The 12,357-nt window shown below is 43.1% G+C and overlaps 1 protein-coding gene across 1 annotated transcript in view; it reads left to right on the forward strand.

Annotated features, from left to right (window-relative positions):
• PNPT1 (polyribonucleotide nucleotidyltransferase 1) overlaps positions 1 to 12,357 on the forward strand; it is a 313,627-nt gene that overhangs the window by 98,778 nt on the left and 202,492 nt on the right. Inside the window, exons 10-13 of the mRNA XM_085612380.1 lie at positions 398 to 449; positions 5,320 to 5,377; positions 8,123 to 8,219; positions 8,305 to 8,407. Coding sequence (XP_085468506.1) covers positions 398 to 449; positions 5,320 to 5,377; positions 8,123 to 8,219; positions 8,305 to 8,407 — 310 coding nt within the window. The remainder of the gene's footprint in view (positions 1 to 397; positions 450 to 5,319; positions 5,378 to 8,122; positions 8,220 to 8,304; positions 8,408 to 12,357) is intronic.

Consider the following 12,357-nt stretch of genomic DNA (forward strand, 5'->3'; position numbering starts at 1 on the left):
TATTCTAGTGGAAAACTCTGCAAAATCTACAGCTTAGTAGAGTGACAAGGTAATCTACTAAAATACATAAGTAAACAGTTGACAATAAGAACACGTAACTAATTAAAAATACATAACATCACAATGGTAGCACATAATCACACAATATATATTTTAATATTTGCATATCACCATATTTAAAGGTATGCATATGTAAATATAATGTTTCTTCTTTGTCCAGGACCACATTTACACAACCAGCCACTTCTATGTCAGATGTATAAAATTTGAATGTGACAATTTTCTCTTATGATGCATTTTCCTTCTTGATAATTGTACAGTGTTAGGTTTTCATGTCTTATGTTGTCCCCTTTAGCTTCATAGTTCTTTTATTCTTCCTTTTTCTTCTTGTTGAAAGGCTTGCCACCCAGAAGATACATGCAGTGTTCTCGGATTATACACATGACAAAGTAAGTACCACACAGCAAACCTGCCACATATTTAGGAACCTGATCTCATTTTGCTTTGTAAATAGAAAGTATGTTTTTTTAGTGTACATTGATTTTCACCTACAACCTATTTCTTTCCTGATCTGTCCAATAATGTTTGAGTTATTTGGACCTTGAGAAAACGCCCTTGTTTTGATCTTAGTTGTCTTACTCCTCTAGCCAGCAGTGGTATTCCTGCCTGCACCCAAAAACTACAGAGGTTTTGCTGAGTCCACAATTGCAGGGCAGACTTTGCTTTGGAAGTATGTCACTATTAGACCGCGTTGGACCTTGTTAAACCCTCCTTCGTCTGACCCCTGGGTCAAAACCCATGTTCCAGTTTTGGACCATGCTTTTCCATCTCCACCTCCCCCACTCAGACCTCCATGGGTCATGTTTCCTCATTGTTTTGGCCTCTTCCACCTCCTCCCTAAGAGTCATTCCTTCACTGCCCATTACGTTGTGTTTTGTTTTATGATTTACAAACAACCCATGGTCCATTTTGGATGCCCTCCCACCTCAAGCTGCTTGCCATTTTTCAATTGTGAATCTAAACCCTACCAGAAAGAGGCCCTCTTTGCTAACGTCTTCCCTAATTATGCTCTGACCATTATCCATTTCCTTCTATATCCCTGGAAAACACCTCTTCAATTTACCCACCTGTGACCCACCCCATACAGCCAGGCCTTTATTCACATGTTCCTCACTGTCATCTGAATCTAATTCCACCTCTGTTAGCAAGTTCAAATTTGCACCAAACGCATCTGGTATAAATGTATCACATCTCGGTCTGGCCCATCTCTTGTATCTTTGATTGATTTTATGAACCCTGAAACTGCCATTCAATGCATTGACCCCCCCCCCCATTAACCTCCATTTCCTCTCCTGCAACCCTGAGTCTCTACTATCAGCCGCAACTTAACAATTGCAATGCACCGACTTCCCTTGAACAAGTGGTGAAATCCTGCACCTTTCCCCAGCTTATATGGGCTCCCTTTAAGACCTGCCCTAAACCAAACAGAATATACATTCTATCAGGACTTCATCCTATTTCTTCTCGCTCAAGTATGTCATAGAACCCTACATTTCCTCCACGCTCAACACCACTCCTCCTCTCAGCTCCTACTCTTCCCACGCCCCCTTCCTTCTCACCCCACTTGGCCTCTGTATACTCCCCCTGTCTGCCCAGCAAACCTCTTCCCCATTCTGAAAGGAGCCAAGACTTTGTGCACTCACTAAAATGGCTTACTCACCTTCAACTAAACATTCCTCTTTGGTACTTGACTTTCTTTTGCTAAACTTCTGCTAGTAAGTCCTTGTACGGGTAAGTGAGGGTGTTATCTGTGGACCTTTCGAGAAAAGCTGCTCACTCTCTGTATTCCCCTTCTTCCTAAAACAATTGAGTTCAGCTGTCTTCATTTCTCAACCAGCCACTTCTTGACCCTCCCACCAACCCCCCCCCCCCCCATTCGATATTCCGGAAACTATTCTCAACCGAAACCTCCTCTATTGCCATGTTTTCCAAGATCTGAATTCCACCTTTGGGATGCTTTTTTCTCCTTTTTTTTAAAGACATATTTGATTGGTTTTATCGCATTCAACAAATCTGCACCAACAGGTACCAAATTTCTCGCCACATTCCATCACGTCACAGTGAAGGTTAACGTTCCCCAGTAGTATCACCAAGTCGATAAGTCCAGTATACATCAATACAGTTGCATTATAGTACCAACCCGCCCTCACCCATTCCCAGTCTCCCAACTCTCACCACCAACATACTAGGACCAGTTCATGCCTCAGACTTGTTTGCAGATCCTTCATCCCTTGATGTGGAGACAGACTGTTCCCCCTCGGGACACATAAACCGATCCAATAATCCCACCCAGACCTCAATGTCCTCTTGCACCCTCTCATCACCTCCTCCTCAAACGAACCTCAGCCATGGCCCGTTCAGCCACATCCGCCACCCATCGTTCCTCACTCGGTCCATCTTGCACCATCCAGGTAATTGCTACCCATCTCTTGGCTGATAACAGCATCAGGTACAAGCACTTAAAGGCCTTTTTTTTGTCTCCTTGGGGTGCCTTACATTCTCCAACAAACTTATCATAGGGTCTACCTCCACAGTTATCTGTACCATGGTCCTCACACAGGTCTCAACATCCCACAGTAGTCATCCACTTCAGGGCAGGCCTGGTCAAGTGGAGTAAGGAAGCCGTTGGGGTATGAAATAAATCACTCTTACCAGGATCTATCCTATGTGAAGTATGTACAATGAAGGAAATGGAGTTTGAATCATGCGTTACTCAAGTTTACCAGTGCACACATCCGGTGACACAAGACCTCATCAATCAGAATCCCCAGGTCCTCCACACAGGCCCCATGGGCCGGGAAATGATTTAACCTACTGTCCTTCATCAAGGCCCCATAAAAGTGCATTATCAAGTGGCAGCTCCTGCCAAACTCGAACAGACACCTAAAAGTAAGTGAGGTAGTCGGGACCCCAGGAAACAAGAGCCATATATCTTGCACAATAGCCGCTGTACCCACATGCTGTAAAAATTGGCTTGACCCTACACCAACGCTCTCCTGTGCCGCCTCAAATGCAATACATTCCTCATTAGTAAAAAGGTCCCCCAAAGCTTCACAAACACCCGCCCTCCATGCAGTCAAGTCTACGGATGCCCCCAATAATATAAGGTCACGGAGATCCCAGAAGACCAAGTCACTAGCAAACAGTGCCCTACCCAGGACACTATTAACAGTATGTTCCCATGGGGGAGAAAAGTGTCTGACCAAATAAGGTATATACTCTTCATCTCTGCTCCCAGCCATCAAGAGCTGCAGTAGGGTTGATCATCACTGAAATCTCCCAACAATGATTTCTCCCTAGTGTCCTCCCCGACCATCCAGTGCACTGCATGCAAATAGTATTGCTCTAGGTCAGGCACCGCCAGACCACCTTCCTCCAACGGCAGCATCATATTTACCCTAGCCACTCTACTTTGTCCCCCCCCCGCCCAGATCAGAGACGTCAGAAGAGAGTTCAGCCTGCTAAAAAGCCCGGGCAGCACATCAAAGGAATGATGGATGACATAAAGGCACTGTAGCAAAAACACCATCTTCGCAACATCCACACGTCCCATGAGAGACGGTGGCAGGGAAGTCTAGAAGCGCACATCCATTCACTCATCCACAAAACCACTTACATACCCATTCACACATCAGTACATTCACTCACACGCCCACTCACTCATCTACACAGCCACTCACACAAATACTTACTGTGCCAAACAGCCACTACACACCCACTCACATACCCCAGCACCCAGTCAAACAGCCCCTCACTTACCCATACATCCACTTACACACTCAGTCATTTACCCATAGAGCCATTCCCACTGCCGCGCAGTCACAGAAACAGCCACTCACACACACACACAACCCATACAGTCTCTCTCAGTCACTCACTCACCCATACAGCCAGTCCCACACCCACTCCCACACTGATACAGTCACAGTGCTACTCAGATGACATATATTAGAAACATTATCACTCAGTAGTAGTGCACAAAGAATAGTAATGTAACTTATGAAGTACCTTAGTATTGATCTTTAACTCAGAAACATTTCCGAAACACACTCACTGGATGATGTCATCAGTGATGTCATTTGAGAGGAGAAATAGTTACATGGCTGTTGTTTAATGAAATACTTATCTCTAAATCACGTTTTCCATACTCATTGAAAAATCACTCTCAAAAGTACTACACACAACCTTCTCTCCCAGAACAATGACCCGTTATGGTTTTATTTTTGAGCATTTCTTTTTATGTGTTACCCTATTCTACCCACAGTGCACCTCAGGTTAGACTCCACCCTAAGCATATTAGCCTTGTCCTTGCTTCAGTAGGAACAGTCCAGAAAGAACCAGGTCCTCTTTACCCCAGATCACAAGCAACCCAAGACCAGTTTCAGTTTATTTGGGCCTCTTCGGTCCGATGCAGATTGGTTCCAATAGGACAGTGAGTGCGGGACCCACGTCTGGGCATACCCATCGCACTTCATGCCTCACAATGAGGAATACAAAAAAGTGGAATTCGTTCCGAGTAATCACCAGTGGCTGAGATGAATTGAAGTATTCCATTAATCAATTTTTTTTGTATTCTTCCTGTTTATGGAGCTGCACACCTTTATTGTGGTGTGTCTGGCATAAACAGGGACAGTGCACCCTGAGGGCAGATTGTTTAGTAGCTGTTTTAATCAGTTGCTCCATCTTTCACAGTGCAGATGGAACTCGGGCCGCACTTGAAAAGTGGGCATAGAAGGCCCCTTGCAGTTGGGTGTAGTGACTGCGCTTGCATGCAGGGAATGTATGGGAAAATCCATGAGGCCCTCCTTCACCCTTTAAGATGGCACCTTTGGGGTGCCATCTTAAAGGGTGCACCTTTGGGGGCACACTGAGTGTGCGTCACCTCTTTATGGTGCATTGTCAGTATGCCTCCCAAAAGCCCTTTGTCACTGCCTCCATGTCTATAATGCGAGGTCCGTAGAGGCAAGCTCATGGGACATGATGGAATCTCCCCTTAAGGTACCTCCAGTTCTGTTGTGACCCCTTGTGTATTCAGAGTCTGGGGGAGGTCAGAAAATAGGTGCACATGTATGTTCTGTCCCCAGGGCACTGTTTGTAATACGGCCCAGTATGTTTAACTCAAAATGGTAAACTTGGAGATAATGTTTATGGAGAGGACGTGTAGTCTTAAGTTCCCGCATTGCCGTTAACGTAGCAAAGAGGCTTTGTGTTTGGCCTTTATATTTTGTGCTAAAATAATAACCCCAATTTATCTCTTAGATTTCCAGAGATGAAGCTATTAACAAGATAAGACTTGAAACTGAAGAAACCTTGAAAGGTATTGTATATCTTGATAAGAAATATATGTACGCATCAGGAATGTACACTGGAAGTTTGCTTATAGTATGCTGACTATACCTATTGGCCAGTGAACATGCAGTTCCCGTAGAAATTAGAGTACAACTAGCCACCAGTGAGGAAACAAAAAAGCCACCCTCCAGCCTTAACAAAATGCCATTATTTTATTTATATATATATAACTCTCTCTATATATATTTTTTTCAATAAGCTATCCTACACATAGTGTGAGTTAAATTATTTTATTTGGTACACGATCTTTGACTGGTATATAATGTAGCAATGCATTTTAGCAACTATTGATCTCAATTATACACAATATTTAGCTAGTACATGTTTGCATGTTTGCTATAGGAGTGAACACTTATACTTAAGGTTTGGTTTCAGGTATCTATGTGTAAAAATGCTAGCCACAGTTGACCTCTCCAGAATGTATGTAATGGCTTTGGGGGGTTGATAAACTAATAGTAAAAAATAAGATGTTTTTTACATATCGTTTTACATTGTACTTGTGCATTTTCCAAGCCTTGTAAATATCAAGTGTTGTAAGATAGTGTTATTTGTGAGTTAATTCCCCAGATTCTGGGGGTGATTATTTGTTTTACAGGAGAAGCAATTCCTTAGCTCCTGCGATTCAATTTCCAATAATGAACCTATTATTGATGTCTCGTTACTATCTGATGCAACTCTAATATATGCAGTCTGCATACTTTGACCTCTAAGTTGCCTTCAGGCCCCTTCCCTGTTGATGTAGAAGGATTTTCATTGGCTATGCCTCATAATATTGTTACCTGGATTCCCTTCCTGCAGTACTTGTTTAATGATGCCAAAACTGCAAAAGCAGGGGCTTGTCACTGGTATCAAACAAACAAAGGTCTGTTAGAGGAGATGATCTAGTTCAGGTTTCGTTAGGGTGACCTAATCATTAAGCAGTTTCAAGATTACGTATTTCATTTTGTGTCCACCCCGCCCTTGCTGTTTTATATGTACTGGCGTTGGAGATGAAAAGAGTTAAAGATGGTCCATGTGTAGATGCCCAGTCCTCTCCCTATTAGTACATTTTGTTTAAACCATAGGGCTCACTAGCTTGATACTGAGGAGGATGACCCACCAAAGTAATTGCCTTATTTAAACCCATGGCAAACATCCGAGTTGTTAGAGGTGGAGCCCTTATATGGGACATTTTAAATGTTAGGGAGTTCCCTCCTGTCCACCAAGGCAACAATTCATGTCCACCATCAGAAGTTCAGGGTTGCCAGGCAGTCCTTCTGTTCTTTCTGTGTTGTTGATACACATTACCATCCTTATTCAGATGGACCACTAGACAATAATCTTTTTAATTAATAAAGGGGCATGGTTGGGGAGGGGTTAGTTGAATGGCAAAGCACAGCACATTCTCTATCCAGCGTAGGAAAACATCTACAGTACAAGTTGATTCCCAGAGGATTGCAATTCCAGAATGATATGCATTTTCTCCCTTGTGGTGGTCACATCATTTGCAGATACAGCAGTCCAGCCAGTACAAGAGGACTCAGGAAACCATTCATGCACCCCAAGTTTGTGTGAGAATTGGAACTAATGATGCAGTACATACATATGGATGCATGTATTTTTCCAACAAGGGACGTCAATGCGTGGTTTTGGCGCTGACTCGTTCGCCCTGGACACGGCCACTGGGAAATTCTGTGTCTTTCACTGGGAAAGTTGGGCATTATAATTCCCCTTTTTTTCAGTTTTGATGACAACGTGGGTTAAAATACTATAGAATAAAAAAGGAAAATAAAATGAGTTCCAGTATGCTTATTAAGTGATTTTTGCCAACATTAAAGTGGTGAACTTCCATGGTGGACGCTCAGAAAGCCTTTCCTGTACTTATGCAGGGAGATCATAATGGGTGCTCGTATATCATGCCTACCAGAATGGAAAATTTTAAACAAAATAAAACAAGTTGGCTGCCCCTAGAAAAAAATCTTATTGGAGTGAGGGATTAATACAATTGCGCTAATACTTTGTCCAGTTCATGATTTGTATCATACTTGTGACGTGGGGGACGCGCCCAGGTTTGTTCCTTCTTTGTCTGCAATTGTGTACATATAATCATGAACCTAGAGAAGTGTGGCTCAATGGTTAGAGCGGCAGACCCTGATGCAGAGGTCTGGCCCGGGACCAGGGTTCAATTCCCCGCCTCGGCGGGTCTTGGGCTCAAAAATTCCACGGACCTGATAATTCTCGCCTCGGTGCCTATTCCAGTCATGGAGTCCCACTCTGCAACTCTGGGCAATAGCTTGCTTAATCTCCACAATGGCCCCCACAACGCTAAGGATGCCTGGCCTCCACCTTGGGGGTGCCCAGGAGTGGACGCCTCACAGGGAAAGCCAGGATGGGTTCCACAGCGGTATTCGTACAAGCGCCTTGAGACCCTTGCGGGTGAGTAGTGCGCTATACAAGTGTCAATTTACATTTACATTTACATTACATCAACAAACAAAGTAGAAGGTAGTGGTTCTGAAGTTACTCACTGATTTGTGCTAGGGAGATTGAAGGATTCTGTAGATCGCATCCTAATCCATATCTGGTAAGCCCAGACCATGCTACCACCTCCACTTTCAGGTAGATTAATTTTTTGGTTGTAATATATTAGAAAAAATATGCTTGCATCTTAAAGTAAATATTTTATGGCAAGCGTTGATATGTGTTCTTACTCATTGTTTTATCTTTTGTTCAGAACAGTTTCCAGAGGCTGATCCATATGAAATAATGGAGTCATTCGGTACTATTTCAAAAGAAGTTTTCAGAAACATTGTATTGAATGAATATAGACGGTAAACATTTTTTAATGAATTAACTTTTTTTTCATAATGCTTCAGACTACTTCGAATTTTGATTTCATTTTGTTTTCATTTATAGATGCGATGGTAGAGATCTGACGGCACTTAGAGATATCAATTGTCAAGTTGATTTATTTAAACCCCTTCATGGATCAGGGTTGTTTCAGAGAGGCCAGACCCAGGTAATTTTCAAATTGTAAACCTTTCCTTTTAAGTTGTACTTAGGAGATGTGCTTTTCCAAAGTGGGGTTGTTTTCATTTTATCTATAACTTCCATTTAACATGTAAACACATTGTTTTTGGATTGGTTAATTAAATAAAAAATATTACATATATTTTTGTGAAATAATAGAGCAGTATTTTACATATAGTATTTTAAAAATATGAAACATTACAAAGATGTTTGAAGATAAAATGCAGCTAAAAGAAGGGGATGACAAGTTTGTCAGGGGTTGATATATTGGCATGGAACCGGAGACCACCTTCCACAATCTCTCTACCCTCCCCCCATGGTAGCTGAAGATTGTAACTGACTGAACTTGAATTGCATCACAAATAATTTCTGAAAGTCTTGAGAATTAATCCATAACCAATGCCATCATACTGCACATGTTGTTTACAGCACTTAGAAAATTAATTTGAATTATTATATAAAAAAACATATTTTTTGCACTAATGTTTCATCACGCCTCCTGCAGCCAATGGTAAACTGTACGTCCTGGCAACTATTTGTGCAAAGGTAAATCCTTGCTACCCTTTTTACTCAGAGACCTCAAACCATTAAAGGCTGTGCTTGTCCTGCTGCTGTAACTCAATAAGTTACAGACTGGTGTTGCCGAATGAGGGAGGGGACGGCAGTGAACCGCAAACTATACTACTTAAGTCTCAAAGGATATTCAGAATATTCAAAATGGTTTGCCCTGGCGGTTTTGAATTTTTTATTGCTTTTTCTCCACCCTATGCATGCTTGTTTTATCTCCGCTACATAATTGCAGATAGCTAACTAAAAGACATTGCAACACTTTAATACTACTAGTCAGACTTACCTTATGCTCCATCAGTGTCCTAGAAAAAGCTACTGACCACAAAAAGAAAACAACTACTTTATACATCATGATTCTGATGAAATTTGTGTGGCATGCTTCATCCTCTAGTCCACATCTGGTCATCTTGTACCCGTGTAATGGGTGGTGGGTAGGGGAGCTCCTTGATCTTAATGAATTTTCCGTGGACCACAGATAAAGTAGCTTCCAAGTAACTACAGATTACAACAACAAAAAAAGACATGTCTGGTAAATACTACTTAACTCACATCTATATAGGTCAACGTGTTTAAGCCAGATTTTTAATCGCCCAGCTTTCTTCAGGACCAGTGAGATCCCTATAAAAAGATTTGCTTGGATGTTGTTAGTAATTTGCAGGTGTTTCACACTCATTCTATGCAAAGTTCACTTGTCCATACAAATTGACTTTTTGTTTGGTATATCCTTTCAACTCATCCATACAAATTGACTTTTTGTTTGGTATATCCTTACAACTCATCGATACAAATCGACTTTTTGTTTGGTATTTCCTTTGAACCACTTGGGAACTGGCAGGCATTTCAGTCTGTAATGAAAAGAAACATCAAAATTCAGTAAGCTAGTTTCTGATGTGTGCCAAGGAGACCCTCGTGTTTTTCACTACACACCCATATTGTATTGTGTCTTGGTTCTGCTGCATTAGTGTTATCCATTTCAGTCATGCCAGACCAATAAACATTCAGTGGCGGTGCTTCCATTGGGGCGCTGAGGCGTTGCCCCACTAATGCACATGCCCCCATTTACAGTAAAGTAAACTCAACTTCATTCAAATAAATTTCTAAGCATTACTGGTTCTAAGTTATTTGACGTGAATTCCGGGCCAGCTGGTCACCGGGCCACACCCGAGCAATCAGGACGCTGAAGGGGGCGGGGCAGCACTCAGGGTTTCAGTGAGACAACATTTACAAGCAAGGGTGGTAACGTAGGGTCTAGCGCACTAAGCGCAGCAGTAATAGTGCGCATCTTCGGTTTTGGGCTGGTCATTTTCCCGACCAGCCCCAACTTGTGCACTAGCCTGCACATTAGGAGAGCGAGGGTTGCTTCATGCCGCAGCCCCCGGTCTCCTAATGAGCGGGGAGTATCCCCTGCTCAAGCTAATGCTGGCATTGCTGGAGCAGCATCTGGATTGGCTGAGAGGCACGCGTGCACCCGGCAGTCTGAGGCATAATAGGCATTGGGTGCCACGCGTGGGTGGCACTTGGTGAAAAAGTATGACCAATCACTGTGGCTTATGTGAAGCCATGCAGACAGTGATTGGCCATTTCGTTGATGATGACGACCGTGACGTTGTCGCAGTAGACCGTGCCCCCCACACAACACTCCTCGTGTTCAGTGCCTACTACTGCTCGTGGCTCGTGCTCGGACCACCTCTCAGCCTGCCTTGGTTCAGTTTGATTTTCTTTCTTTCGTCACCAAAAGATACTGTTCATCGACAGTGATAGACGAAAGTCAAAGTCTGTGATTATTTAAAACAATGTGAGAAGATTGGGGGGCAATCCACATGTAAAACGAAACCAACATTGAAACACCGCAGAGGCTGCAAGGCTGGGCTGGCCACGAACAGCTTGACTTTTCCCCCCCAGGTGATCGATGCCAGGGGCAGCCACCCCGCCGCCTCCAAGAGCACGAACGTGCACTGATTTTCAAGCTTTGAGGGGTCGATTGAAGCCATCAATTTACTCTTGAAGCCAAAAAATGACCGCCTTATGTCACCATGATTAAGGCAGTGTTTTACCTAAAATGAGAAGAAAATGCCCCTTTCTGCAAAAATATAGGCTTTTAATAACAGTGTCGCAAATTCAGGCGTCCTAGAAATTCACTTCAGCTTGGTGGCGCGGGTGAAAGGAAAATGCACTTTTTGCGTCGTATGCGCTGACACTATGTGGGCAGTCCTACGGCCACCATGTCACTGCGTCGTTCCCTTCCCTTCCTCTCAACCTCTCAGAGTGTGTGGAGTGATCGTTTATAGGAAAGTGTATATGTACCACCAGTTGAGCCAAAAGTCTATTAGAAAAGTGCATGACTGGCTGCCCCTGGTTTAGTTCGGGAGCTAACTAGGAGTACAATGGTGTCTCTTCCTAACTGTGCACATTAAGATGATTACAGAAAACTTGGTAACCGTACAGCAGTGGTGGTCAGAGACACTGTTAAGCCTAGAAATGAGAACCAAGTAAAAAGACTCGTGCTATAAAAACTTCCCAAAGAAGTAGTGTGCAGGGCATCTATAAATACATTTCACAGATATCCCGTCCTGACCTGTCCCAGGAGGGGCAGAAGGAAGAATGGTAATAAACATTCTTATCAAACCTCAGCCCCTATAAGCAGAATCCATTTAAGTAAATATGAGTTTTACACAGTCCGAAGTGGTATTAAATAAATGAAAATAAATAAAGGTCAAGAGAGAAGCATTGAGGCATGTTTGATGCTTTACTTTGATTTCTGTATTAATACCAACAAAGCTGTGTTTTCCTAAGTGAAAGGCCAGGAGTGCACCCCTCTTTCCAGGTCATTGGGCTACCTCAGAGGTGCTTCCATTTTGGATTTCAAATCTCTCCTCGTCCCTGCTAACTGGTCAGCGTGTTACAAATTTTGATCCGTTATGTTTCTAGTTCGCAACTAGACCAGGACTTATTTTACTTTTACTGTAAGCTTTAAATATCTTGGCTTGATGTTTTATAAACTGGACAATAATAAGCTTAACTAAAACGTGGAGCACCCTCTGTAGATGAGAATGTGGCTCAACAAATTTAGAGGTAAAATCAGCGAGCCAGCCGGGCACTTTGCTCTCTAGAAATTCTTAAAATGGTCTGCACAATGAATAACACGTTTTGTGTCAAATCTGGACCGTGGTAATTCATGGCGAACAGTGGTGGGCTGTACACCTAGTGCTGAAGAGCATCGGACCCCTCCACGGTCAGGCTGCATATAGGGCACTGGCGGCAGGGCTAGCTGAGGGGGTGATGTCGTGGGGACCCCAGGTTCCTGCGGACTAGCCTGGGCACCCCGCGCTCTCACAAAGCACCGTCCACTGACACAGCTCTACAGACAGT

The sequence above is a fragment of the Triturus cristatus genome, chromosome 6, assembly GCF_964204655.1.
Source record: "Triturus cristatus chromosome 6, aTriCri1.1, whole genome shotgun sequence".
NCBI classification, from domain to species: Eukaryota; Metazoa; Chordata; class Amphibia; order Caudata; family Salamandridae; genus Triturus; species Triturus cristatus.